Here is a 24,547-nt window from a genome sequence, read left to right on the forward strand (position 1 = left end):
ACAGACAGTCATTGGAGTAATGTCTATGTTTTTCTTTGCTGGTTTAACTTGTGGTTTGTGTCTTGATTCCAGGTCCAGAAGCAAAGCTTGATGTCTCACACAGCCCAGGACTCTCAGGCGCTGTGGGAGGAGGAGCTAAAGAGCCGCTCCAAGTTAGGATTGCGTCTGGCAGAGCTTGAAAAGGAAAAAGGGGAACTGAGCGCCCAGGTGAGCTCAGACTTTCATCCCTCTCATGAGTGCAGTCACTTTTTCAGCTTTGCTGATGACATTCAGCTTTACATCGTGTTCCTGAGGATACAAAACCCACGCATGTTATGTCTTCAGGGTGATATTACACAAGAACATTACCAAAATGGTATTATCCTAATCCAGACCACCAGAAGAAACAAACTATGTGTGAAAAACAGGAAAAAACTGAGATAAAATCAAATCTTTTTAAAGTCAATGCAGGATTTCCTTGAATCCTCTCTGTGATGATCTCTGATGAGCTCTCTTTGGACCAGTCTCTATTTTCTGGTTTTTCGAAAAATATCTCCTCTGCCTGCTACGATGGTAGCTGAATGCCTCAACCCTGCCTGTTTTCCAGCTCTCCCTTGACAGCTTGCTGTTGATTCGCTGACTCAAGTGATTTCACATCCTGATTGACTGAACACACCTGGTTTAGGTTATCAGCATCAAGCAGTCCAGGGAGAGCTGGGAAACAGGCAGGGTTGAGGCTCTTGAGGACCGGGGTTGGCCACCCCTGATGTAGGACATATACGAAGAAAATTATGCTCAAAATCGTAATCCTGAGTAATTCTTTATTCAATTGTTGTGAATCGGGAGCAGACAAAAAATGCTGAGGTTATTTGTAATGTAGGAAATACACTGGGTGAGCTACAAGCTTGGAGCTCTCAGCTATGGGGAGGGGAAGGGGAGCGTGGTTCCTCCTCCTCATCGGTCCCGCCCACAACTCTACTAATGGACTACTGCCACTTTTCATAAACAATTGTTTTGATTTTGGCTAAAAACGGCATTGTCCTAAATTAAAAGACCCACTGGAAACACTTTTAAAACAGATCAAAAGATGTTTGGAGTGGAGCTTTAAATCCCTGCCTTTGTTTCTTTTGAATTTTAGGGTCAATTTTAGATTTGCATGAAGGGTTTTTATGGGTCCTGCTTCTTCTTCTTTTGCCAGATTGGCTTCTAGTGTGTGAATTTTTATATTTATTATTTTTTGTGGACCCTGAGGTCCTCAGGTCCAGTAAGTAACCTTTAATGGGTTCACAGTGGAAATGCTACAGTGAGACATTGTTCCTGTATTTTGTCTCAAGTTCCTGAGGGCTGCAGAAAATGTCAAACCTTCTAAAAGGAAACTCATCACCCACCTTTTTCCAGTTTTAAACATGGGTTCTTGTTATGTTAACTGTATAATATAGTTTTAGTGAGTTACATGTTGAGTACTTTGTGCTGCGTTTTAATGTATAATGAGTTTGGTGTTAGTAAGAGGTTGCTGTTTGCAGATGGAGGTGGAAAAGAAGAAGGTGAAAAAGGTCTCTGAGCAGAAAAAGGCTGTGGACACCCGCCTTGATCAGGAGATGAAGAGAAACGCAGAGCTTCAGAAAGAAATGTACAGGTGACTCTCTGGCTCCCCCCTGTGGCTGGTGGCAGACACTCCTGGTGTTTAGACTCAGCAGATCCTGTAGTGTCCAGATCCTTTCTGGTTTATGGGATGTCCCCGCAGTCTTTGAACCCTTGCGGGTATTTTGATTTTGTTTGTGAAGTTTTTTTGCCATGTGATATTTTAATTATTGTGTCAAATGTGTGTTTTGTGTGTGTAACATTTATATTTTTGTGTTTGCGAAATGGGGTTTGTCGTTTTCATGTGTGTGACTTGTGTTTTGCATATTTGTGTGCTACATGTGTCATGTATGTATGTGTGTGTTCGTGAGTGTGTGTGTGTGTGTGTGTGTAAAATGTATTTTTGCGTGTAAGATATTATAGGTGTGTGGCATCAGTTTGTGTCACATTTGTATGTTAGTGTGTATAACACATGCTTGAGTGTTTTTTTTGTGTGTGTGTGTGTGGAATGTGTTGACGGTGTGCAATGTTTGTATGTTTGTGTGTAAAATGTGTTTTGTTTGTTTATGTGTGTGTTTCTGGGCTTAACAAGTGTAATGGGTGTGTGATATTATAATGTTTGTATGTGTTGCATGTTTTTTTTGGTGTGTATGACGTGTTGTGTGTTTCTAGTTGAGTCTTTTTGAATGTGTTGTGTGTGTTTGTGCTCCAGGCTGAGGACTCTGCTGAAGACAGCGAAGAAGAAGCTGCGGGATCAGGACATGGGCGCTGCAGAGTTCCTCTCTCCGTCCAGCAGTCTTCGGATGGAGCACGGCAGACACAGCCAGGCTGACGGACGAGTGCAGGACAGGGTCTGTTCCTCTGATGCAGAGACGCGCTCTCTTTACACATGTTCAGTTGTATATAGACATTATTGTTGTGTTAATAATAGCCTCAGAAATGCATCTAAAAGTTAGAAATGTTACAAATTGAGAGTCTAGGCTCCGTCTCTTCTATCTATTGTGGCTCTTCTGCTTTTAAGACAAATGCAAACAATCTGAATAAATAATAAGTTAGTAAACACATATTCCTATTTTCAGATAAACAACAGGGCCTTGTTCAGGGGTCACCACCACAGTGCCTGCAAGGTGGCTCTAAAAATATCACAGTTCACAATGGAATTGACACTGATTTAAAAAACTTTGTTCATGTTTGGAACTAATATGGAGTGCAGATGATCACTACGGATCACCAGCCACGGATTCCACACATGCAAAGTTGCATTGCAGAATTTTTTCACCAGACCTGTGAAAAAATCCCAGAAATTAACCGAAGCTTCGTTTAGGGCTGCACTTTTTTTTTGGGTAAAAAACAAGAAAGCCAGTTAGGCCTCTATGAAGTCCTCCCAGCTGCATAGTAAATGAGCAGACAAATCAAATCATGTTGATAAAACTAAACGTATGAAGCTGAAAATGTTAAATATTTATTAAGTTTTCAAAAAACTAGTTCTGACAACAAGATTTATGATTTTCTTGACTTAAAAGATTATTAAAGGGATTTTTTTTTTACCACCAATACACCTAGCGTCCCTCCTGACTTTTAAATGTTTGAGCGGATAAACAGAAATAAATCAATGTTTCCTGTTTATACATGTTGTTCTTCTTCTCATTACTGTTTGTCAATCAATGATTGGAATTGAGGAAAAAAAATACTGTTGATAAGTGAGCAATCAATGCATAGTGTTAATATAATTACTGCAAATAATTATCATTACTAAACTAAGAAATTTACAGTCCTTCATACTACTCAGACCCCATATCATAGCTCTCATCCTCAGAACGGTTGGTGGTCTCTGGTCTTTTTGCTGTTCAGAGGCAAAGTTCTTGAGGTTTTTCCTCATATTTACCACAGGATGTGTTTTATTTTGAAGGGAATTTGTGTGTGTTGCTGTCTAAAATAAATTAGTTATTCGTAAAATTAAAATAAATATAATTCAGTATATTTGTAAATATGATGAAATTATTCTAAATATTAAAATCTACATTTTATAAACAAATAGAAAATGGTGTATACTTATAAAGCACTTTTCTACCTTCCACTCACCATATGTCAAATATACTGTTTTAAATCAACACACAAATATATATTTTTTTGTTTAAGTGGTTCAGTTGACATGTTGCATCAGGAGTTTGCGAGCTCTCACAACATCCAACAAGTAGAAGAATCTGTGCTGATTTAGAGCTCCGCCTTAAAGTTCAACGCTTTTTGGAAAAGGGAACAATTGAATGCAAAGATAACATTTATTCTGTTCTTTGAGAAATCAAACAGGCTAAAATTGTAGATTAAAAAAAAGATTGTTTAGGTACAAAGTTCCCTAAAGGTCAAACAAAAGCAGAGAGAGACAGTACAGTGCCCTTTCCTAATTTGTGCAGGTGGAGGATTTGCAGGTGCAGCTGCAGAGGGAAGCATCTCGATGTAACCAGCTGGAGCGAATGAACGGAGAGCTCAAGAACCAGGTGGAGTCCCTGAGAAGCACGAGCCATCACAGCGAGCAGCTGGAGAGGAGCAAGCATCAGCTGGAGGAGGAGGTTCTGAATCTGAGGCGCCGCATGGAGGCCACCCAGGCTGAGCACAGCCAGGTGGAGCAGCTCCGCCGCGACGCGGAGGAGCGGATCCGGCAGGAGGTGCAGCACAAGCTGGAGCAGGTCAACCTCTTCCTGCAGGTACAAGGCAGACGGGAACGTCCGGTGTAGCTCCATTCACAGACGGGCTGCTCGTGACGCCGCTCTCTCTCCATGTTCCAGACCCACGCCGCTTCTCAGGAGGCGCTGGATCAGATCAGAGCGGCCAACGAGGCCAGCCTGCGCTCTCAGCTCGAGCAGAAGATCCGGGAGCTGGAGGCGGAACTGGGGCGGGCCCGTAACTCCCAACAGGACAGCCTGACGCAAAGAGACTCCACCCGCTCCGAGCTGGAGCGCTTCAAGCAGCTGCACTCGGAGGAGCTGCGCCTCCGCAAGTCCCTGTCTGCCAAACTGGAGAGGTTCGGGAGAAAACACAGTCTGCATGCAAACCCTGAGTTCTTCAGCGTTTGGGTCAAGACTCCTCAGATAACCCTGTGGAACTCTGGGAAAAGTTCTTATAACCCTTCTTATAACCCTTATAACTTCCCTGTAATCTTTGAAGTATTATTATGCTGTTTTTAGCCAATGTCAAAAAACCTGGGTCGTTTTCTAGGACATAGTTTCTGCAGAGCGGCATGATTTCATTAGAAATTCCCCTCAGCTCTCCCTATAATCCATAACTGAGCGCTCTCTGTTTTTTATGCTGTCCCACAAGCTTACTGCCCCTGAAGCTACGTTCACGCCACCCTCAGCAACCCATGTTCAACTGACCACTTCCAATAAAATCGCACATTTTTAATTTTCCATGTTTAAAGCGCTCGCGTTTTAATGTTGCTACCCACGTTTCTACAGCTGTTTTGGAAACGCGTGAAACGCTTTGAAAGTTAAACCTGTTGAACTTTGACCAATCAGGGACTAGGATTTGGTAGCTGTAAAAGAAAAAGCCTGAGAGAAAAGAACCGCTTCAGCATTTCACGACAAAGCCTCTTCCAACTGTAGGTGGTGGACATGCGCTAGTAAAAAGAAGAAAAAGCAGAAGCCCCTCCCTGCTTGTCCAGTGTGAACACCATGAGCTAAAGACCCTGCGTTTAGCGCGTTCCTGAACCATTGCTTGTCCATTGCTTCAGACTCCCACGCTAACATAAGCGGTGCAACAAAAACGGCTAAAAATATTGGAGCCATCCATGCGTACAGTTTAGATCCAGATTCCAGCTCAGACGAGGAAAACAAAGACGATCATGGAATAGATGCATCAGAATGGAGCAGGGAGCTTGTGGCCCGTCCAGCGTATTTTCTACATCACAAATACGATCCTTTTCAAACAGCATTTTTATAATCTGCTACTGATTCACAACGATTTAAATAAAAAAATATTTAAAATGCAATTCTAAGCAGAATTTTCTGAATTTTGAGAAAATGCCACAAGAGCACCTTAAAAACGGCAAAAACACACATTTTCATAGGAGTGGGTCTTTTTTTAAGTTGTCCGGTCCAGCAGCTGAGCAAACAGATGAGAGCTGAAGGCCTCTTGTGTTGGACAGACTTTACTGTTCCGATTGGTGGTTATATTTGGATAAACCCCTTCTGTGTTTAAGGCTAAAGCTTTTTTATGTTGATTATGTTTGAGAGTGGGTCTTTGGATACCTTCACAACAAAACAAAGAAAACGAGCATTAAGAGTGCTTTCACTAGTGAAACATCACACAGTTTCAAGTTTCTTTTTAACTGTGTTTTGCCATGAATGAAGGATTTGTTCACGTGATTTCGCCAGGGTTGGGGTGTCACAGAAGCTGCTGTTCTCCTCAGGGCCAACAGCCGGCTGGCAGAAGCCAACTCCAAGCTGCTGAACGAGCGCAGTAGGTCTCTCATCAGCAGCAACATGGCAAACGGGAGCCTGCTCGGACCGCCGCTGGACCTCAGCTCTTTGGCTTCACCAGCAAACTACGGGCAGCTGAACAGGAACGCCAGCCTGGGGCTTTCCCTCCTCAACCCTGCGCCTGATGGCCAGCGCAGCGGCGTGGACGACTATCTGGCGAAGGTCTGCCGCGGCCTTTACTTTACTGTTTGTGTGAACGCTGAAGCTCTTCTCGGCTCTTTTCCGCTGAACTTTTCCCTCTAACTTGTCTTTATTTCTCACCCTTTTAGCTTCTAGCTCAAAAGTCTGTCTGTCATTTCTCCTCTCTTCAGCCAGACTCATGACCAGGTGTGTAGCTGTGCGACGGCTCTCAAGCTGTGGTGTCAGTCCTCACCGGCCGGACTTTACCTTACAGAAATGCAGAGCTTGGCCCGCAGATGGCTCATCTAATAGAGAAGAGAACATGTTTTATTACCAAGAGTTTAAAAAGGATCTCTGCTGTTTTCCAAATTCATGGATTTGTCAGGAAAAAGTTCCTTTTCACTCGTCAAACCAGAGCAGATTGTGACTCACCGCCGTGCGTTCTGTCCCTGTGACACAAAAACAACCCGGAGCCCAAATACACTTTATTGTTGCGGCTTAAAAAAGAAAACTCAATGTTGGGACATTGTATAAAATAACTGGACTAACTGAGTGTGACCTCATGCATAGAAAAGGCCTTCCCTCTGGCTTCAACCAAATGGAGTCGAGGGGAACTGGCCTGAGTGACTCCTCCCCCTTGGCGTTCCAAACAGGAAGTTCCTGCTGGTTTCAAAAAGCCAAAATCCCACAGACTTCTACAGAGAAATCAACTACCTTGTTCCTGCTAATCATCCTTTTTTTCATGATATTTCTTTGTGCAGAACAGGTTATCCAAGTTATGGACTAGTCACATGTTTTAGTGGAAGTCGGTGGTCTGAAAGTTCAAAATGTTTGACAGATTTGAGCCTGCTTCTAAGTGGTTGGGGTTTCCTCTCAGTTTTAAAGCTAGAAAATCCATTTTTGTGCAAAGAAACTCATCCGACCTTCAACAACTTCAATGCCCTTGTCAAATGTTCTCCAAAACTCGACCTTTGACCTTAGTTGTACTTTTTTAGACTCTCCTCTGAGTCGTTTCTCTGCATTAAAGCAGCGCTCCTTCTTTTGCAGATGCTGGGGGAGTTGGACCGCAGCATCTCCAAAGAATTAGGCAAAGGTGAGAAACCCGGAGCAGCAGTATGCCTGCATGCATGCGGGGGGGGGGGGGGGGGGGGGTCTGTCCCGTGGGAGGGGCTGACACCGACTGTTGTTAATTTGTTTCCTCAGCCAACACGGAACTAGACGCCGCCTGTACGCGCATGTCATCTGTAGGCTCCGCCTCCAGAGGGGAGCTGGACCCCCTGAGCCGAGCGACGCAAGAATACCTGGAGGTCCTGAAGAAGAACCGAAGCCTCTGAGTCCACGGCTCAGCTGCTCACACGCATTCCTCTGGAAACAAACAAAAGCCAACACTAATGTGTTTTGACTGAAACTCCCTTTGTGGTTTATTTGGTTTGTCCTGAACTGAACCAGATGACAGCTCTCTGCATCGGAGAGCAGAAGTCTGGGATGTCCGTGATGACCATGAATGCATCATAGCATTTCGTGCATCCCTGACGCTAACGCACACCACACTTATGCACTCAGGAGGGAACGGCACAAGGATTGTCGATTTCAGCTGCATGTTTGTAAGTATTTCTCATTGTTTCGCCAACATATGGATGTCGGTACGTGCCATCAGATGGTGCAATATCCTCTCCCCTCCAACCTGTAGTGTTTTCTTATTTTTGTTATTTTATTTATGAATTAATCCCATTGATATACTTGAATTTGACGACTGGAATCTTCTCCAGATGAAGAAACGGTTTGTTTAAAATACTGTAAGAACAGCAGCTTTTACATGTCATGTCAGGTTGGTGCCACTAGGTGGCAGTCTCAGAGATTTGTGGACTATATTTTGGGGGCCAGTTATTGGTTTGTTTTTCCGAGTTGAGGTGTGATTCTTATTTGTGATGCCCCAGTCATAGGAAGTGATATTTATGCCACCACATTGTAAACAGAACGTTTTAAGTAGCAAATGAAAATATTAAATATTTGTTTTCAAAAACTGTTTTTTGTTTGAACAATATTATTGCGTGTGCAACACAAATGTTTTCACATGCGTTGTGTCTCATTTCGCTTTCTCCCTGTCTTTGATTTTGTGTTTCAGTTTAGCGCCGTGCTTCTCAAATAGTGGGGCGCGCCCCCAGGGGGGGGCACGAAGCGATGCCAGGGGGGGCGCGCGGTGGTGGCGGTTTTAGGCACAGGTTTGTCCGGTGCGCAAATTTAACGTGGGGGCAGCGGTGACAGCGGCTCAGTGCTTGGAAAATAATCTGGTCCACTATTCGGTTCCTATTGTCTGTTCTGTCTGTCCGCGGCTGCGCGAGTGAGAACGAAAGGGGAGGGGTGGTGTGGGCCCTGTCTGCCAGGGGAATCGGGGCACGCGGACCACTGCTACCGCTGCCTGTTGCCCAAGATCACCGCTGCCCTTAGATTCCTAAGCTCATGCTAACAATGTCATTCTTTATGAACTATTGTAGACATTTTGATGACGTGTCTTTATTTTCCATCCATGTTTTCTTTGTCTGCCTGTGGTTTAGTTGGTTTCAGACAGACAGAAAGACAGCAGGTAATGCAGAAAAACAGCTGCACTTTTATGAGATCAGAAATAAACAATCCGTCATTTAGAAAAAAAAAAAATCAGCACGTTTTTACCTATTTCTTCAGACTAAAAACGTTAAATATATTGGTGCTGCTGTGTTAATGTTTCAGATCAATTTAGATTTAATATTATTTATTGATTGAATTATTTTTTTCAGCATCAAATGGTTCAGTTGGTCAAAATGTTTCTAGTTTAAATAAGGAATGACAGATTTTTTTTTATTTCAGGTACTTTCAGCTTCTTTTCTGTTTTAGACTAGAACAGGGTTTCTGTGGCTAAATAAAGTTAATATTTGTTGAAAGTGGATTTATTTTGCTTTTTTCTTTTGTTAGTGTTAAAAGATACAATTTTAGGTATACAAATTTTATAGATACTGACCTGATGTATTGTCACCGCGCGAGTGTGTCTGTGTGTGTGTGTGTGTGGGGGGGGGGGGTTATGGGGGGGGGGGGGGGGTCAGGGGGGGCGCGAAACATTTTCTTTTCCTAGGGGGGGCCTGGCAAAAAATAATTGAGAAGCACTGGTTTAGCGTGACATAGCTGCCATCAAACAGCTGCTGATTGGTCCAGATTCTAACCAATCAAATCGCCATATTTACTTAACATGGCGTCTGCTATCGAGGCTCAGACGCCGAAACAGGTTTTTTTGCCCTTGAGTTTGTCTCTTTGGCTAAAGAAAAACTCTTTTCTTTTCTTTTTTTTTTTTTGAAAAATTATTCCTAATTTCTTTTTGTATTTGGATTTTTTTAGCAATAATTATTTTATATTTTGTCAGATTTGTGAATTTTTGGCTGAGGGAGCAGACAATTATAAGAATAGTGTTCTTCAATTCTGCTCCTTTCCAATCGTGAAAATGTTCAATAATGTGCAACAAACATGTAAACATTTTTGACAATCAACTATTTTCATGAAAGGAACAAATAAATAAATGAATGAAAAAAGGATTTCCTGAAACTGTAAATAAACTGTAAAGTTTATCTGCTGACATCACACTAAATCCACAGCTCTGTGTGTGATCTGTGAAGAGCAAAATATTGGTAAAAAGTTTGATTTTCTTAAAGATGTGTTTGTTAAAACTTAACTAAAACATTTATGTAATGCTGCACAAAGGTTTTGGAATAGAATAACAGCAGTAAAAAGTAATAGAACGATGCTTCACCATAAGTAGACCTGATGTATTTAGCAGAATAAGAATTTCTAACTTGTAATGTTAATTTTCACAATGTTTCTTTTTTAAGAATTCCTTTGCTTTTGTCCAAAGTAAAAAACAAAATCATTCATTAAAAAAAAAAAAAATTTATATGAAACATTTTATTCATAAAACAAAACAACAGTTCAGATACAAATCTTAATTGCACTCAAATGTAACTTTAATCTAACTGAGATGTTTTTTTTCTACTGCAGACATTTTAAACACGCTGGTCACTACACTAACATAAATAAATGCAGAACCCGGTTGGATTCTGGCGCCTGATGGGTTTTACTCAGAAAGAAACGGGCCAGAATGATAATATTTTCATTTCGTTTGCAGTGTGGTGGCAGATATGTCACTACAAAAATGAGTCAACAGAACTGGAGCAGAATGGATTAGGATGAAGAAGAGCAGAGAGCAGCAGAGCACGAGTTGGCGTTGAAGTATCACTACAATCAGACCTTCGTGTTTGCTTTTACTTTATTTTTTCTTTCTGCTCAGATCTTCTAAAAGAAATCAACACTTTTCTGTTCCGTCAACTTAATTTGACAAATTTCCAGACAAATGAGCATTTTTCTCTGGTAAATGCTGCACAAACCTGCAATCCTAGACCAGTTTTTTTTCACCCTTAACTCAAAATAACTTGGAATTTTAAATGAGCAATTCCATTTGCTATTTGATCATGCAAGTTAAAAATGCATTTTGCAGTTGATTTCAATAATAAATTCAGGCGTGTACTATGTGAAAATGTATTTTGAAATGTAGAATCGAATATGAAAAATTACAACTTAATATTACAAATAAAAATAAACTCATAAATGAAAGCAAAATCAGTTGCATTTTAACCCTTGTGCTATCTTAGATGACCCCACCCTTGCATTGACATGTTCTCCCTACCATGACAAAGGTGGATAAAGGTGGAAAGATTTCATGTAATCCATGGACACCAGTGAAGATCACAAATCATTGAAGAAAAAAGGTTCAGAGCACTGTCTTGTGGGTCTAGATGACCCAACTCCCAATATTAAAGTGCCTAGGATAGCACAAGGGTTACATTGTCATGGGTTATTGGTACCATAATTGAAATGAAAAGGCAAGTTGAATTTTGAAAATGCAGCTTCCACATTTAAATTGACGTTTCAACACTAAAAGATGACATTTCAATACATGGTTTGCTTTAAATTCCTTTTAAATTGATTCCATTTGAATTTACCGTAGTGTTTTTGTAACAAAATTCACATGACATTGCAAAACAAACTAAAAATGTAAGATTAAATTGTCATTTTTCATCTTGAAATCTAAATTACAAAATGGTTACAAGCCTGACTGGCATATTGAAATGTCAATTGAGAATTCCATATATGTAGCTTTGAATTATGGGTGGAAAAAAAACTTCCAACTGATCCTTAGAGCAAAGACAGTCACTGATTCTAAGAAATAGAATCAAATAAAGTTATAAAGGTGGAGGCACTTCTCCAGATTATGATCATGTCTCATCCTGAAGAGGATCCACTAACAGATCAGTTTCACTCAAAACTATGAAGGCAAAGAAATTTCTGTGGATTAAAAAAAAAGATTTGATTGCATTTGTTATAATGAGGATAATTTCTAACCGTTTATGTCTTTCAGAGTCCATTAATGAGTCTGAAAGGTCAAAAGTGAGTCATTCAAGGCTCCACAGACGGTTTCTGATTTCAGCTTTGCTCTCAGGTGAATCCTTCAACTTTGCTGAAAAAGCACATTTTCAAACTGAAGCGACTTTTTAGCTTAAAAGCTTGTAAAAGAAATAATTATACAGTTTTTAACTACAATACAAAGTTGAAGAAGCTTGCAGAGGATAATAAAAAGTTACACATAAAAATTAAGCAAGAACATTGTTTTGTTTTCTCTCTCTCCGCTGTTAGAAGGTCTTTTCTTTCCATTGTCACCAGGTGCTGCTTGAAGTTTGACTTCTCTCCAACATGTGGTAGAAAATTGTCTCAAACATTTGCTTTCTTTGAAAAGAAAATGATTGCACACATTAAAAATAAAATCAGTAATAGATACAAACAGTGATGATGGTCAGATCTCATCATATGTTGTGAATTTAAAAACCTCATTCATTTACTGAACATTGTTGTATTGGTGCCCTCTGGCGGTCGGTTTTAAGAACTGCATGCAATTTTTACAGCTCCTGTTTTTGAGAGCTTTTATTTTGGTTATTGATTTAAAATCAAAACCTTTCACCAAGAAAATTGTTTTAGAGAATAAATCGACTGAAAAGGTCAATTAAAAAGCTATAAACAGCATAAATCATAGATGTATAACCATGTAAATTCTAAAAAATAAAAGAAGATGATGTCAGCTGTTAAAGGATTTCTGACATTGTGAACTGCACGATAGTAATGCAGATATTGTTTTTCTTTTAAATAGAGTAACAAATACTTCATGTTATAGCTAAAACAAATTCATGAAAAGAAAAAAAAATTGGGAATAAATATAGGAGTGAACGTACAAAAATCACCTGAGACAAGCTTAAAACCTCCTCTTGTTCAGTGATGTGTGAAGGTTTTCATGGAGCCGATGTTCTCGGGACATAAATCCCTGCAGATTCAGATGAAACTGCTTCATCTGGACTTTGTAATTCTTGTGGTAAAAACTTTCTCTTCAGTGGATTTGTTCCCCCAAAGAGGCACAGACGCCCCTGCTCTAATGTTGATGACTGATAATCGCCCTTTATCTGCTGTCACATACGTGGATAGTCCCGCCCCCTCCCAGCACGCCGTTAAGCTCACGTGACGGGGTCAGGGAGTCATTTTTTATGGAATAAGTCAATGAGAGCTACCAGTAAAATGATCTACATGTGCTTGGTTTTTCAGCTTTGACTCACTTGGACTCTTTCATTGCTCTGCCTCAGAAGTTTCCATAAGTACAGATGTAAATGAGATGTCTTATATTTAGTGAGGCTGAGTAACTGAATCTGTCAGTGGAGCTTCAGGTTCCTGCTCCTCTGCTGCCTGAGCTGCTTCTGGCCCAGGCTCGCCTCCAGACGCCGCTGAAGAAACGCTCAGTCTTCAAATACAGCTTCATACAAAGAGGTGGTTCAATAAACGTGTAAAAAGAACAGATTTTCAGAAAAGTAAATGGATCTTCAATTAGACTAGTTATTGTTCCTGCTGTGTTCTATCAGTTTGGATTTAATACATCTTTAAAATAATTTGCTGCTCATTTTCCAAGAGATTTTTGATCCTTTTTCTTTCTTACTTTAAAAACAGAAAACCCTTAATCCCCCATTAGGACACATCTAAGATCCAACTACAAAACATCAGAACCAAAAAAAGAGGAAATATGCACAAATTGTCAGACTGTTTAAAAAATTACATGGTTATAAATAAATGGTACGCTTATAAATTCAAATCTTTAAAAATGAATACTTTTTAGTCAATAGCAGAATGCTAAAAAAATACATATTTACTCATTCTGAGTACAATTTGAGTAAAGTTTAAGATAACGAAGTGCAAGAAGAAGAAAACTCTTCCTTATTTTAACCATGAATGCATAACTAGAGTTCTAAGAATATAAGGACCTAATTTAAGAAAAATGATCAAAAAGTAAAAACATTTCCTGATTCTGAGTCCCAAATTTGTTCTTTAAGGCCTGAAACTTTGAGTATTTTTATTCAATTTGATATGGTCATGTTTTTAAAATGTTGTAACAGTATTACCGTAATGAAAAATATTTTTATAGTGCTTAAAAAGCTCTTGTAGTCTGGTAAATATCAACAATTCTCATTTAAAGTTGTAAAAATGTGATATTTAACAAATAAAATGGAGATTTCTATTTAAAACTTAATAGCCTCAAAAATAATGTTACATTTTTCACATAAAAAGCTTTTTAAACCCCAGGCTGTGAAAATACTTAAAGACATGTAAAACATGTCATATTTAATAAATTAAACAGGAAAATGTTATATAAAACTTGACTAAGCTCTAAAAACTGTTGTGTTTTTAATAGAGGAGGCATGCAAAACCCCAAATTGTGTATAGAAATGTGGGGAAACACCTTTTTTATTACTTTACAATACAAATAAAAACATTTTCAAGAATTTTTTGAATATTTGTAACATGTGGAAGTCACTGTTTAATGGTGACATGTTCCTCAAACAGCTTTGTTTTATTTCCTGTCTGCCTTTCTAAGAGAAAAACTCCCTCCAGTTTGGTGTTTGCGGATGTCCTGCTTTTGAAATATTTTAAGAACTTGAGGAGCACAAGTGTCAGGATTACAAGTTACATGATACTTTGAGTACTGCTCTAATATGCGAGCAAACGCGACAACAGTGATGCAACACAACTGTTGTTTAAGTGAAATAAAGCGTGTCACAAAGTCTGAACAAAAACAAGAAGTCAGGTTTTGTACTTTTGTGAAATACTTGGGTATTTCATCAACCAGAGTAAATAGGGGTAACAGTTTTAGAGAACTTTAACAGCTCCTCCCACATTTATGCAGTTCACATTCGCCACGCCCCTCTTTGTCTGCTCTGATTGGCTACGGACCATGTCACTCACGGGTCAGGCTTCAGGTCATTGGTCAGCGGGGATCCCACTTCTCAACCTGGGCGCTTCCATCTGAGACTCGGGTCCGACGCCGTGGCTGTTGTGGCGTGGCGCACTTTTTCTGAAACCAGTCCGGTATTTTTTTTTTTAACACAAAAGATTTACCGGAGGGACTCACCGGAGCGGGCCTTTATTTTCCTCCGTGAAACTTTGTGACGGGAAGCGCTGGAACCGGGTCACTGCCGCGACGGAAAGTTTGAATCCGACTGAAAACTATTTTAGGAGGAAGGAGTCATGGCAGACAGCGAGGAGCAGCACGTCTCTTCCACCACCCCTCTGTTCAACGACGAGGTCCATCACTACCAGGCCGAGCCGGAGCCAGAACCGGAGCCGGAACCAAAGCAGGAGCATTTCAGCCTGGATGACATAGTGGACTTGGTCGGCGGGGCTCAGGATGCCTTGGAGCGGCACATGGCTGAAGACAGCGGCCCGCAGGAGCTCACGCAGACTTCTGTGGAGGAACCGGTAACGTTATCCGAACCTGTTGTTCACATTCCGGAACCGGAGGTAAAAGAACCAGAGCCGGAGGCAAAGGAACCAGAACCGGTGATAAAAGAAGCAGAACCAGGGGTAAAAGAACCACCGTTGCTACAACAAACAGAACCAGAAGTAAAAGAACCAGAACCGGTGATTAGGGAACCAGAGCCACTGGTAAAAGAACCTGAACCAGAGCCAGAACCCGTGCGTGCTGCTCCAGACTCCACGAGCTTCACCTTTGTTGCCCCAGAGCCGAGTGTTGTCCCCCCCAAAGCCGAACCGGAGAGTTCGAGCCTCGCTCCGGAGCCACAGGCGGAACCTGCCCCCGAGAGCGACGCCCTCCCAGCGGCCGAACCCCGGAAAGCTGCGCCAGCCCCCGCAGAGGCAGCAGAGCGGACTGCGGTCACACATCACCCACCGGCTCCCACATCGGGTAAGTTTCTAGAGGAAAATGGCAGATTTTGGAGGCGCTATGTGGCAATATTTTTAAATAAATAATCCAAATAAACGTGGATTGATCCTAGATACGTTTTTTCATCTTTTTCTGTTTACTTTAATGTTCGTGCATCCGACCCGGTTTAGCATCCATCGCCGTTTGGTCCACATAACGCCGATTAGAAACCAGCCTCATCAACTGTTGTCTTTTAAGCACTTAGTCGACATAACTCGTTAAAATAATGAAAATAGTGATTTTTCGTGTATTTTCTCCATATTTGTGTTGAAAAGCCGCGTTAGCCGGCTAGGGAGGATGCTAGCATCCGGGGAGGATGATGATGGAGCCCATCCGCCGCCTGACACATTCGGTTGGACCGCGGATGAAGGAGGCTCATCCTTCAGCATAAGGGGGCATTAGGGGGGAAATAAGAGCTTCCACGGGGGTTTTTGGGGGATGTGCGCAGTCGGAGCCGCGGCTTAGCTCGTGTTAGCTCTGCTTTTGCCGTGTTGTCATGATGCGGCCCACCTGCTCGGACACACAGATTGCAGAAAAAGCCGAAATGTTGAGCTGTCGACTGGGCGAGGCGCTCGGAGAAACGGCAACCGTGCACCCACTACAGTTTAGATTTTCTTCCTGACATTCAAATTTACCCGAATATGTGAGTTTTATGCTCAAGTGTCACCAACATCAATTCAAGTCAAACTAACGGGGCGCGCGGCTCGGTTCTCTCATGATGCTAGCGGCTGTTGCTAGCAGTGGAGTTCCATTATCGGACACGCACACCCATATATATATATATATATATATATATATATATATATATATATATATATATATATATATATATATATATATATATATATATATATATATTCCTCTGTCCTAACGTGGTTTATTATGGGGACGTTCATCGTCATATTTCCCAGGTAAATTCGCATCATCCTCGCTCTCTCGTTTTCGTCAAGAGATTATTTTTGAATTTAGGGTGTAAAAAAAAAAAAAAAAAGCAACCAAAACGTCATCTAAAGATGTGTCCGATAATGGAAGCGGCGGTTGCCGTGTACCACCGATCAGTTGCAACAAAAGAATCCGCTGGGCGTCCACTCCCTGGTTTCCCAGCATTCGCATGTCGCTGTCAGCCAACCTGAGCTGCTCTCAGTCGGTATCCACCACTTGTTTTGTGTCCGTCTATGTTATTCTTTACACTCCAGAACCTTAAATCGGTTCCGGTCCAGAGGCTTAGCTCGTTGCTCTTCCTGTGGCCACGCGCTTGAGATGTCAGGGCAGTTTTATTTGTTATTTTGTGGGTGTTGCGCCGTGGCGCGCGGAGATGTGGCAGATTGCTGGTGAACAGGCCTGTGCTGGATCCTCCAGGAGCTGAGAGGCAGGGTGGGGCTGCCTGGCATGGCTGCGGGTGGAGGTGGAGAAACATGGAGCTCCAGATGAAACTGGAAGCCTGAACAAAAGAAAAGCAGAAACCTGGCATTTAACTGGAATACTGTTTCAGCAAAGATGCAGTTTTTACTGTTTTTGAACATTATAGCTTTTTTTTAAATTATATTTTGTTATATCCACAAGTATGGATTAAAGTCTTTTTTCGGTGCCTTCTCACTATCCAGAAACATAAATGACGTCACTAGAAGTTGTTTTTAGTCAATAAAAAGTAATCATGGGTTGGGATCTCCAAAATTTTCCAAAACTGAGATAAATTTTCTCCGTCTCACTAAAGAAAATCCTTCATGGTACCTTAGGATACAACCAAAGAATAAAAACAGATAAAATGTTAATATTTTACAGTTAATGTTTCCATAAACTCCTCCAGACCTTGAGTAAGCAGTGGCACATCCCTGTGTGTACTCCTGAACCCTTTAAACAGCGGTCATGAACTCTCTGGCACTAAAATGACTCATGCAGGCTCAAAACCATCAATCATTGTTTGTTTTTTGTTAAGAAAATCTAACAATAACCTTGTAACCTTTCTGTGGTCGATGCAGAAATCACAAGGCCTTCTCACGCATTTACTATTCCTTCATATGCTGCCCTGTTTTAGAAGAATGTATAAATAGAGGCCAGCTCTGAATCTTAGATTTCCAAAGGTATGTTGCACATGAAGAAGCATAGCAGTGCTGAAAGCAGCTGGCAGCTCATTAAAGCCGTGCCCATCTGACGTAAAAAGAGCCCAGGCGAAGCAGAAACCAGGCAGACTCAGCATTAAAACGAAAACTCTTATTTTGCTCAATTTGAAGATGAATCTAAAACGATTTAACCATTTAGCAAAGACAATTTTGATGCCACCTTATGTTTTACAAGAGTGATTTAAACATGAGTGTTGGTGTAAAGATGATCTAGTTGCCTTTTAGGTACCAACCAGTTTTTCTGTTTTTAAGACCCACTCTGATGAAAATGGTGTTTTTAACATGTTCCTCTGACATTTCTCTCATGATGGAGAACATACATTAAAAAATTTAAGTTCAAAATTGTGATTCTAAGTAGTTCTTTATTTCAGTCGTTTTGAACCTGGGGCAGAAGAATGAATGCTGTTTGAGAAAGATTATATTTGTGACGTGGAAATACACCACAAGCTCCCTGCTCTGCTCCATTCTGATGCATCCACTTGTAGACAAATAGATCCATGTTCGTCTTTGTTTTCCTCGTCTGAGCTGGAATCTGTTTGAGAACTGGACATCTCCAACATTTCTCCCCCTTTCTCGTGCACCACTACTGCTAGGTTGGGGGATGTGAGGGGATGTAAGCTAGTGGGCGAAACAGATGAGTGACTGGAAGTGGGAGCTGGGTTTAGACCTGGAGATTTTATACGTGTTATTTGCTAATCCTTTCCCGTTTTGCAGGAAGCTTTTCTCTGCCTTCAGGGGAGGAGGATTGATGGATATGAATGAAAGCATCTTGTTTGTTTTTTGTTTTGAACAGATGAACCTGCCGTTGGTTTAGTTTGAGTAGAAAATGTCCTCTTTGGTTTTTGAGCATCGCAAATTACGGGCCTGCTGTGCCTCCATGTGTGCACGGTCACGCCCTGCCCCTGCAGGATCACATGACCGGCTGCATTGATGTCTTGCCTGGCGCGGTGGGGTGGATTACACGCTGGTGTCGGTAGCTTTAGATGTGGGCGCAGGTGGAGTGTTTGTGGCAGCAGCAGCCCTCGTCTGTTGTTTTGTCTCTGCGAGCGCAGCAGCTGGATGTGTCTGGAAGCTCACCTTAATCTGCTCCAAATGTCTGAAGGCTGTGACCTCTTTCACTGAGCTGCTGTAAAAGAGGAGGCATGGCTGAGTGCAGAGGTATCACACTCATCTGTTTGTGCTCATTCTAAACATTTTTCTTCCCTTTCACACGGTTTCTGGGTCACGTGCTGTTCCTTCCATGAAGCGACAAAGGCTTCATTCACCTGTGAGGAGGTCGTCTAACTTCATCACGTCGTCCTTTTTAGTACACTATCAGGTTCAGGAAGAACTGGCTGGGGGAGGGAAATGAATGACCCGCTTTCAGCCGAAGTGATGGATTCACTAGAGATCAATTAAAGAACTAAAATTTCAAAACTTGTTGACATTTGTTTCTTAGAAAATGTGCTTAATAGATGAGCTTTATGAAAAGTTTCAAAGCTATGTTTGTTTTCCTCTTGCTAGCATTTCAATCCGTGAATTCGCTGAGATTTCACAGAGTTGTATTTTGAAGCAAATTTCTTTAAATATTCTGTTCCTTTCAAAATGTTGTAACCTAGAAACATCCAGAAAATATGCAACATCTACGAAAGCATAAACCTTTTAAGCTGCAGACACACCGAGCATGTGGCTCCACATGCCAATAGCGCGTTCAAGAACCTGCGATTGCCACGTTCTTGAACGCGCTTTTAATATGTGGCATTCACACTCTACAAGCAGGAAGGGGCTTCTTCTTCCTTTTCTGCTGTTCGCTGGCGCATGTCTGCCACCTACAGTTGGAAATCTTGCAGCGCAGCTCTATTCCAGTACATGGAAGACTTGGTGAAACAAAATAGACCTTTTGATTTGAAGCTTAATTATAAAAAACACAGCAAATTTATCGTTATCGCAATATCCAGCTCTGCAATATCCATATCACAAAAGACGGTGAAAATCGCAATAAATTGTTAACCTTAAATTTGTTAAAGCAATCGTATGGCAGCTTGAAGCATTTAACGAATCAAATAAATCCCTTTATGCATTTGACCAATCGGATGGACGCCTATTATGTTAGATGTTTGTCACATATGTCGACGAGGGTCATTTGGAATATAAATTTTAAACTGTTGCAATGAAACAGGAATGATGTTTTTGGTTATTTGTTTATATACCGCACATTATATCGTTATCTCAATATTAATCTCTAATATCGCATATTGCGAGTTTTCCTCATATCGTGCAGCCCAGTAATAGGGATTGTTTTTTTTCTTGCAGCGCTGTAAGAGTAACACACTGAACTACAGGTAGAAATGACAGTTTAAAATGGAGCTTAATTACTTATTTAGCTTCTTATGGGGACTCTAAATTACTGCAACTTTGATTTACTTGGTGCTGAAGTGATGGCAGCAACACCCACTTTAACAATCTCAGTTTAATGCCTTTAAGGCTCATAAAATGAGTTCTGTAACTCTAGAGGAAACTTTGTATTATGCTGTGGTTCTGTCAGTAGTTCAGAGGAGTGATGGACAGACTGGTCCTGGTTCGGTTCTGCTGGAGGCCCCTCTCCTTTACTTTAGTTTAGTTTTCCACAATGTGTCACAAATAACAAATGCCTTCACACTTTCTGCAGAGATGGTTAGTCATGAAATCCTGTAAACCCGGTGGCTGGAGTGCGGGTGTCAGACCGCTGCGTGTTTTTCTCAGATTATGCAAGAGTCGGGTCAGTCGATGGGCAGATTGCAGCAGAGACCTCAAAAATCAATTCACAGCTAAAATCATCAGCACAAGCCGAGCAGTTAAAGGGAAAGAAACGGAGAGGAGGAGGCGCTGACAGCGACCGAACACGTTACGAGCAGGCAGCAGGTGAGGCTGCAGCCTGAAGTCATGTTTCAGCCACACGCTGCGAGGAGACACTTATAGACCAGGGAGGTGGCTTAGCACGCAGAGCTGCTCTGAACACGTCAGGTCAGGGTTCAGCTCCTGCAGGCAGCTCTGCAGATCTGAACAGGATCTGCACGGCGGCAGTTCATTTCACCAAGCTGCGGCTCTCTCAGCTGTGAGGGACGAGTTAGAAAGCTCACATGTTGGTGTGAAACGAGGCACATTGATAGGGTTTGAACACCTGATCCGAAAAAGGTTTTGCACTGTTTCCTCCATGATGTTGATCCTCAGAAGTCTGACATGTATTGTCTGTCTGAAGCATTGATTGTATATGATAAATAGAGCGAGTGACTCCTCCGCCCTGGCATTTCAAACAGGAAGTACCTTCTGGCTCCAAGAAGCCAAAATCCCATGGACTTCTATTGAGAATTAAACAGCTTTTACTGTGAGATGACAGGTGGGCGATATAAGCGAGTGTCTGTGGATGGAACGTGAGCGCGTGCGTCAGTGGGAAAAGCATGAAGACGATCCGTGATCTGTTGCACATGTTCATGACTTCACAGCTGTTTTTTTTTTTTATCCTGTTTTTGGCGTCGCAGTGGCTGACATTTATCAAGTCATAAGTTCAGTTTGTTGAAGAACCAAGCACAAAACAGTGCAATACTTTTTCAACTTTGGATATATTTGCTATATTCTTATGAAAGCACTTTTTTGAGTTGATGCTTAAATATTTTTGAAAAAGCTATTTGAGCTGCTGTCTATGAATTAAATTAAATTTCAGATATATTGGAAATGTTTTTGTATTTCTATGAATTAGTTTGCATTATAGTTGGTGATGTCACCGTTGTTATAGAGAAAATTTTGGAATTTGGCCCTTCATCTTATTAACATTGCTGACCCCTGACAGAAACAATGAAGATTCTTTCTCTTAGACCTCATCGAACAACTGAATCTTTAAATAAACTCTAAAATAAACAGTTTCAAATATACACTGCAAACTTTCCTAAACCTTTGCTTTATGTTTCAAATACACATTTGTTTAGCTGTTTCTTCTGGTAGTTATCTAAATTATCTATAAAGAGTAAGTCTGCTGGCCAAACTGTTGTTGCACTTTTCAGTCTTGAAGAGACTGTAGTCAGAATAAAGGAATGCAGTTTAACTGCTGCTCCTAAGATCCTTCCCTGAGTAACTCCCTGATGCTTTATGAGACTTCACTGCACAACATCTCAATGAAATCATGGAAGCCATCAGAGTTCTCTTACTGTCCCATGCTTTTTAGTCATTACTCTTTTATTAATTGTTTATTTATGTCCAGGTCTAAAATGGTGGACGGTACGATTCAATCACATGGTCGACTGCCTTTTGCAGTAGCGGCAAATTGCTCCATATGTCTTTGCTGCACCGCACATTTTCTTTCTTGCACAAGAATCCAGTTTGTCTGTTTTAATAACACGGATCAGACCACTGATGTGTCAAACTCTGTAGCTGTGCAACAACAGAAGCTTTTAGATTGAAGTTCTTCCATCGGTTGGTTTTGTCTCCTTTTTTTTTCCGATTTTAGTGATTTCAACCTAGAGTTAAAACTGTCAAGCTGATAAATTTCTTGAACTACTGGAAGTTCCTTAAGTTCCAGAGTTAAGTCTGACGTCGCACACTTAGTCAGGCCTCCCCACCCCTGACATGGGTCAGGTGAGCGTTGTCTCACAGCAGATCTTTGAACGAGTGAAACGTCTTCCTGTAGTCCTTGGTAGCACCGCTGAAATCATGTTTCAGGCGTGGCTGTGGCATCAGTCCAGTTTCTATGTGAATCTGGAAGATGCTGTGTACCACTACCTCTTCTGGTGTTTTCTCTTCCAGCCTTCAAACTCACTCTCTGCTGCTTTCTCCTCTTCTTTCACAGATGTTCCTCCTGCTTCTAAAGCTCAGCCTCCACTTCTGATGCAATTCCCTACAGGCAAGTTCTCTCTGTTCTGCTGGGCTTCCTGGTCTTCGTTTGTCTCCCTTCTCCACTTTCTAGCTCAGTCTTGACGAATGTGTTGAGTCTTGATTAATGTAGTTGTCAAAATAACCCTGCATGTCAGAAGGTGTAGATCTGTCACCTAGAGCATTTGCATGGGAAGCCTGTGTTCTTAGACATCTGCCCGTTTGTACTGCATCGTGATTCACGCTGGACTGCCGCTGTAGAGTAGACTGAAGTGAACTGGCACTGTAGCGGGTAGATAAATAATGGTCCTTGTCAGTGATTGATGGGTAAATGGAAATGTTTTTAACACTCTTTGGGAAAAATCATTATTTACCATCTCTGAAGTCTGTTTAACCCACTGAGTGTGGTTTTATTGGCACCAGACCTGGAAAAAATGATTTTACCAAAGTGTGTCTGTGCACAGGGCACTGGACCAAAGCTGGCAAATGTTGACCTTTTTAGACGGGCTGAGGGTTGGTTTGATCCAGAAGCCTTAACTGACTCAACAAGCATCAAAGTACAAACAGAAATTTGTTTCACTGCCTAACTGATGTGCCCTTAAACCATGTTTCCATTTGTTGGTTGGTTCAGTTTTCACCAGATCCAACTGAACTTTTTTTACTGCATCATTTGTCATATAGGTCCTCACTTGAACTTTTATTAAAACATGCTGGACAGCCAAAACGAACTCCTCATGTCCTTTAACACCCAAAAACTGTAATTCACAAACTTATGTTAGCCATATTTAAACATTTTTTACATTAAGAAATTGTATAGCAAAAGGCCTAATTGACCTTGCATGTTACTGTTACCGTTGAACCATTCCAATGTAAGAATGGGACAATTCTTTTTTGAATCTTTGACAGTTTCAAATTTTAACAGCCCATAATGTCATTTTGTAAATTTTGAAAGTGTAGTTGCCCAACTTTCCAGCTCAGTGTGAAGAGAGTGTTTACATTTTATTTAAAATAAAGAAAAATGCTCATTCTGCCCTTTTTTCCCTGCCAAATGGCCAAAACGTCTCTCTTAAGTTCAGTCAATAGAGGGAGTTATGGATACCACAAGCTTTGGTTAAAATGTATATTTAGAGTTTATGCAACAAATCAAAGACATCAGCATAAAAGAAATGTGATGGTTGATAATAAAGAAGCACAGTAGTAACAGAGAACATGATTATGGAAAGGGAGCACCATATTTGACAGGTTAAAATAAAAATAAAAAAACTGTAATATTCCAAAGTCCTACAAGTAACTATCAGCACAAATATGAGAGGTTTGAACAAAAATATAAACGGATGCTTTTTTCAATCTTCATTTTTAAAATTAGATATTTAAGAAGACCCAGCTTAAGATGTGACTGATAAAGAACCGAAAATAAAAAGCAAAAGGAAAGGCAGCAAAGGGATGCTTGAGGATGGGAACAAACATTCAGGTTAAAATGAAATTGTCATTACATCAACTGACAGTTTAACAGTTTCAAAACACTCCCTTCTCCTTAATTTTTAAAATGTAACCGTTGTAACTTAAAAATACATTTTTAAATCTTTTAACATGGTTAATATTTACTTCTTTAATTAATTATGTTTTAAGGACACCTCTGTTTAGCGCCTTCAAAACGCCAACTACAGGCCAGTGCTTAGAGCTGGATATCAATCCAAATTTTACTCCACCAATTTGATATCGCTTACCAAATGATGCCTTTGTTGTTACAGATTTGAATGATTTTTAATAAGATTCTATTAAAAGTTGTTTCACCTTTTCATTTACAAAGTGTTAACACGTTCTACTGATTTCCTAAACCAGTATGCAAAGAAACAAAAGCAACAGGAACAAATGTTATCAAAACTGTGTATCAGTGCGCAAATCTTTAATAGCGTCTAATCAGCACTGAATAATTTGGTGTATGGGAGGCTCACTCCTGCCTAACATAACCTGAACCATTTAAGAAATTTGGTGTTGAATAAAAATTAGTCTTTAAAAGGGATTAATATTGAGGCAAATCAATCAGTTTTAAAGTATTTAACTTGGTATCCAGCCCTAATACCAATGCTAAAAACTATTTTAAATTTGAGTCCATGTTTGTA

General features: G+C 40.8%; 2 protein-coding genes and 1 long non-coding RNA gene across 14 annotated transcripts in view; 2 read left to right on the forward strand and 1 right to left on the reverse strand.

Annotated features, from left to right (window-relative positions):
• ankrd26 (ankyrin repeat domain 26) overlaps positions 1-8,183 on the forward strand; it is a 39,207-nt gene extending 31,024 nt beyond the window's left edge. For 8 of the 9 annotated variants that reach the window (XM_023963288.1, XM_023963291.1, XM_023963294.1 and 5 more), the window contains 8 exons: positions 73-207; positions 1,503-1,615; positions 2,273-2,411; positions 3,972-4,262; positions 4,344-4,579; positions 5,966-6,197; positions 7,203-7,248; positions 7,359-8,183. In XM_023963288.1, coding sequence (XP_023819056.1) covers positions 73-207; positions 1,503-1,615; positions 2,273-2,411; positions 3,972-4,262; positions 4,344-4,579; positions 5,966-6,197; positions 7,203-7,248; positions 7,359-7,489 — 1,323 coding nt within the window. In that variant the 3' untranslated portion in view covers positions 7,490-8,183. Of the gene's footprint in view, positions 1-72; positions 208-1,502; positions 1,616-2,272; positions 2,412-3,971; positions 4,263-4,343; positions 4,580-5,965; positions 6,198-6,304; positions 6,363-7,202; positions 7,249-7,358 lie in introns of all 9 variants that reach the window. The other variant, XR_002874763.1, reaches the window with a different exon arrangement.
• Positions 8,184-10,429: 2,246 nt separating this feature from the next.
• On the reverse strand, positions 10,430-13,607 carry LOC110016492. The gene is made up of 2 exons (XR_002291797.2): positions 12,467-13,607; positions 10,430-11,957 (listed from the first exon to the last, which is right to left on the reverse strand). It is a non-coding gene; the product is annotated as an uncharacterized LOC110016492 (long non-coding RNA).
• Positions 13,608-14,556: 949 nt separating this feature from the next.
• The window catches only part of LOC101163104 (reticulon-4), a 28,284-nt gene continuing 18,293 nt past the window's right edge, over positions 14,557-24,547 (forward strand). Inside the window, exons 1-2 of one of the 4 annotated variants that reach the window (XM_020709330.2) lie at positions 14,557-15,465; positions 22,402-22,455. In XM_020709330.2, coding sequence (XP_020564989.1) covers positions 14,790-15,465; positions 22,402-22,455 — 730 coding nt within the window. In that variant the 5' untranslated portion in view covers positions 14,557-14,789. The remainder of the gene's footprint in view (positions 15,466-22,401; positions 22,456-24,547) is intronic. The other 3 variants (XM_020709331.2, XM_020709332.2, XM_020709333.2) reach the window with 3 other exon arrangements.

The sequence above is a fragment of the Oryzias latipes genome, chromosome 15 (assembly GCF_002234675.1).
Source record: "Oryzias latipes chromosome 15, ASM223467v1".
NCBI lineage: Eukaryota > Metazoa > Chordata > Actinopteri > Beloniformes > Adrianichthyidae > Oryzias > Oryzias latipes.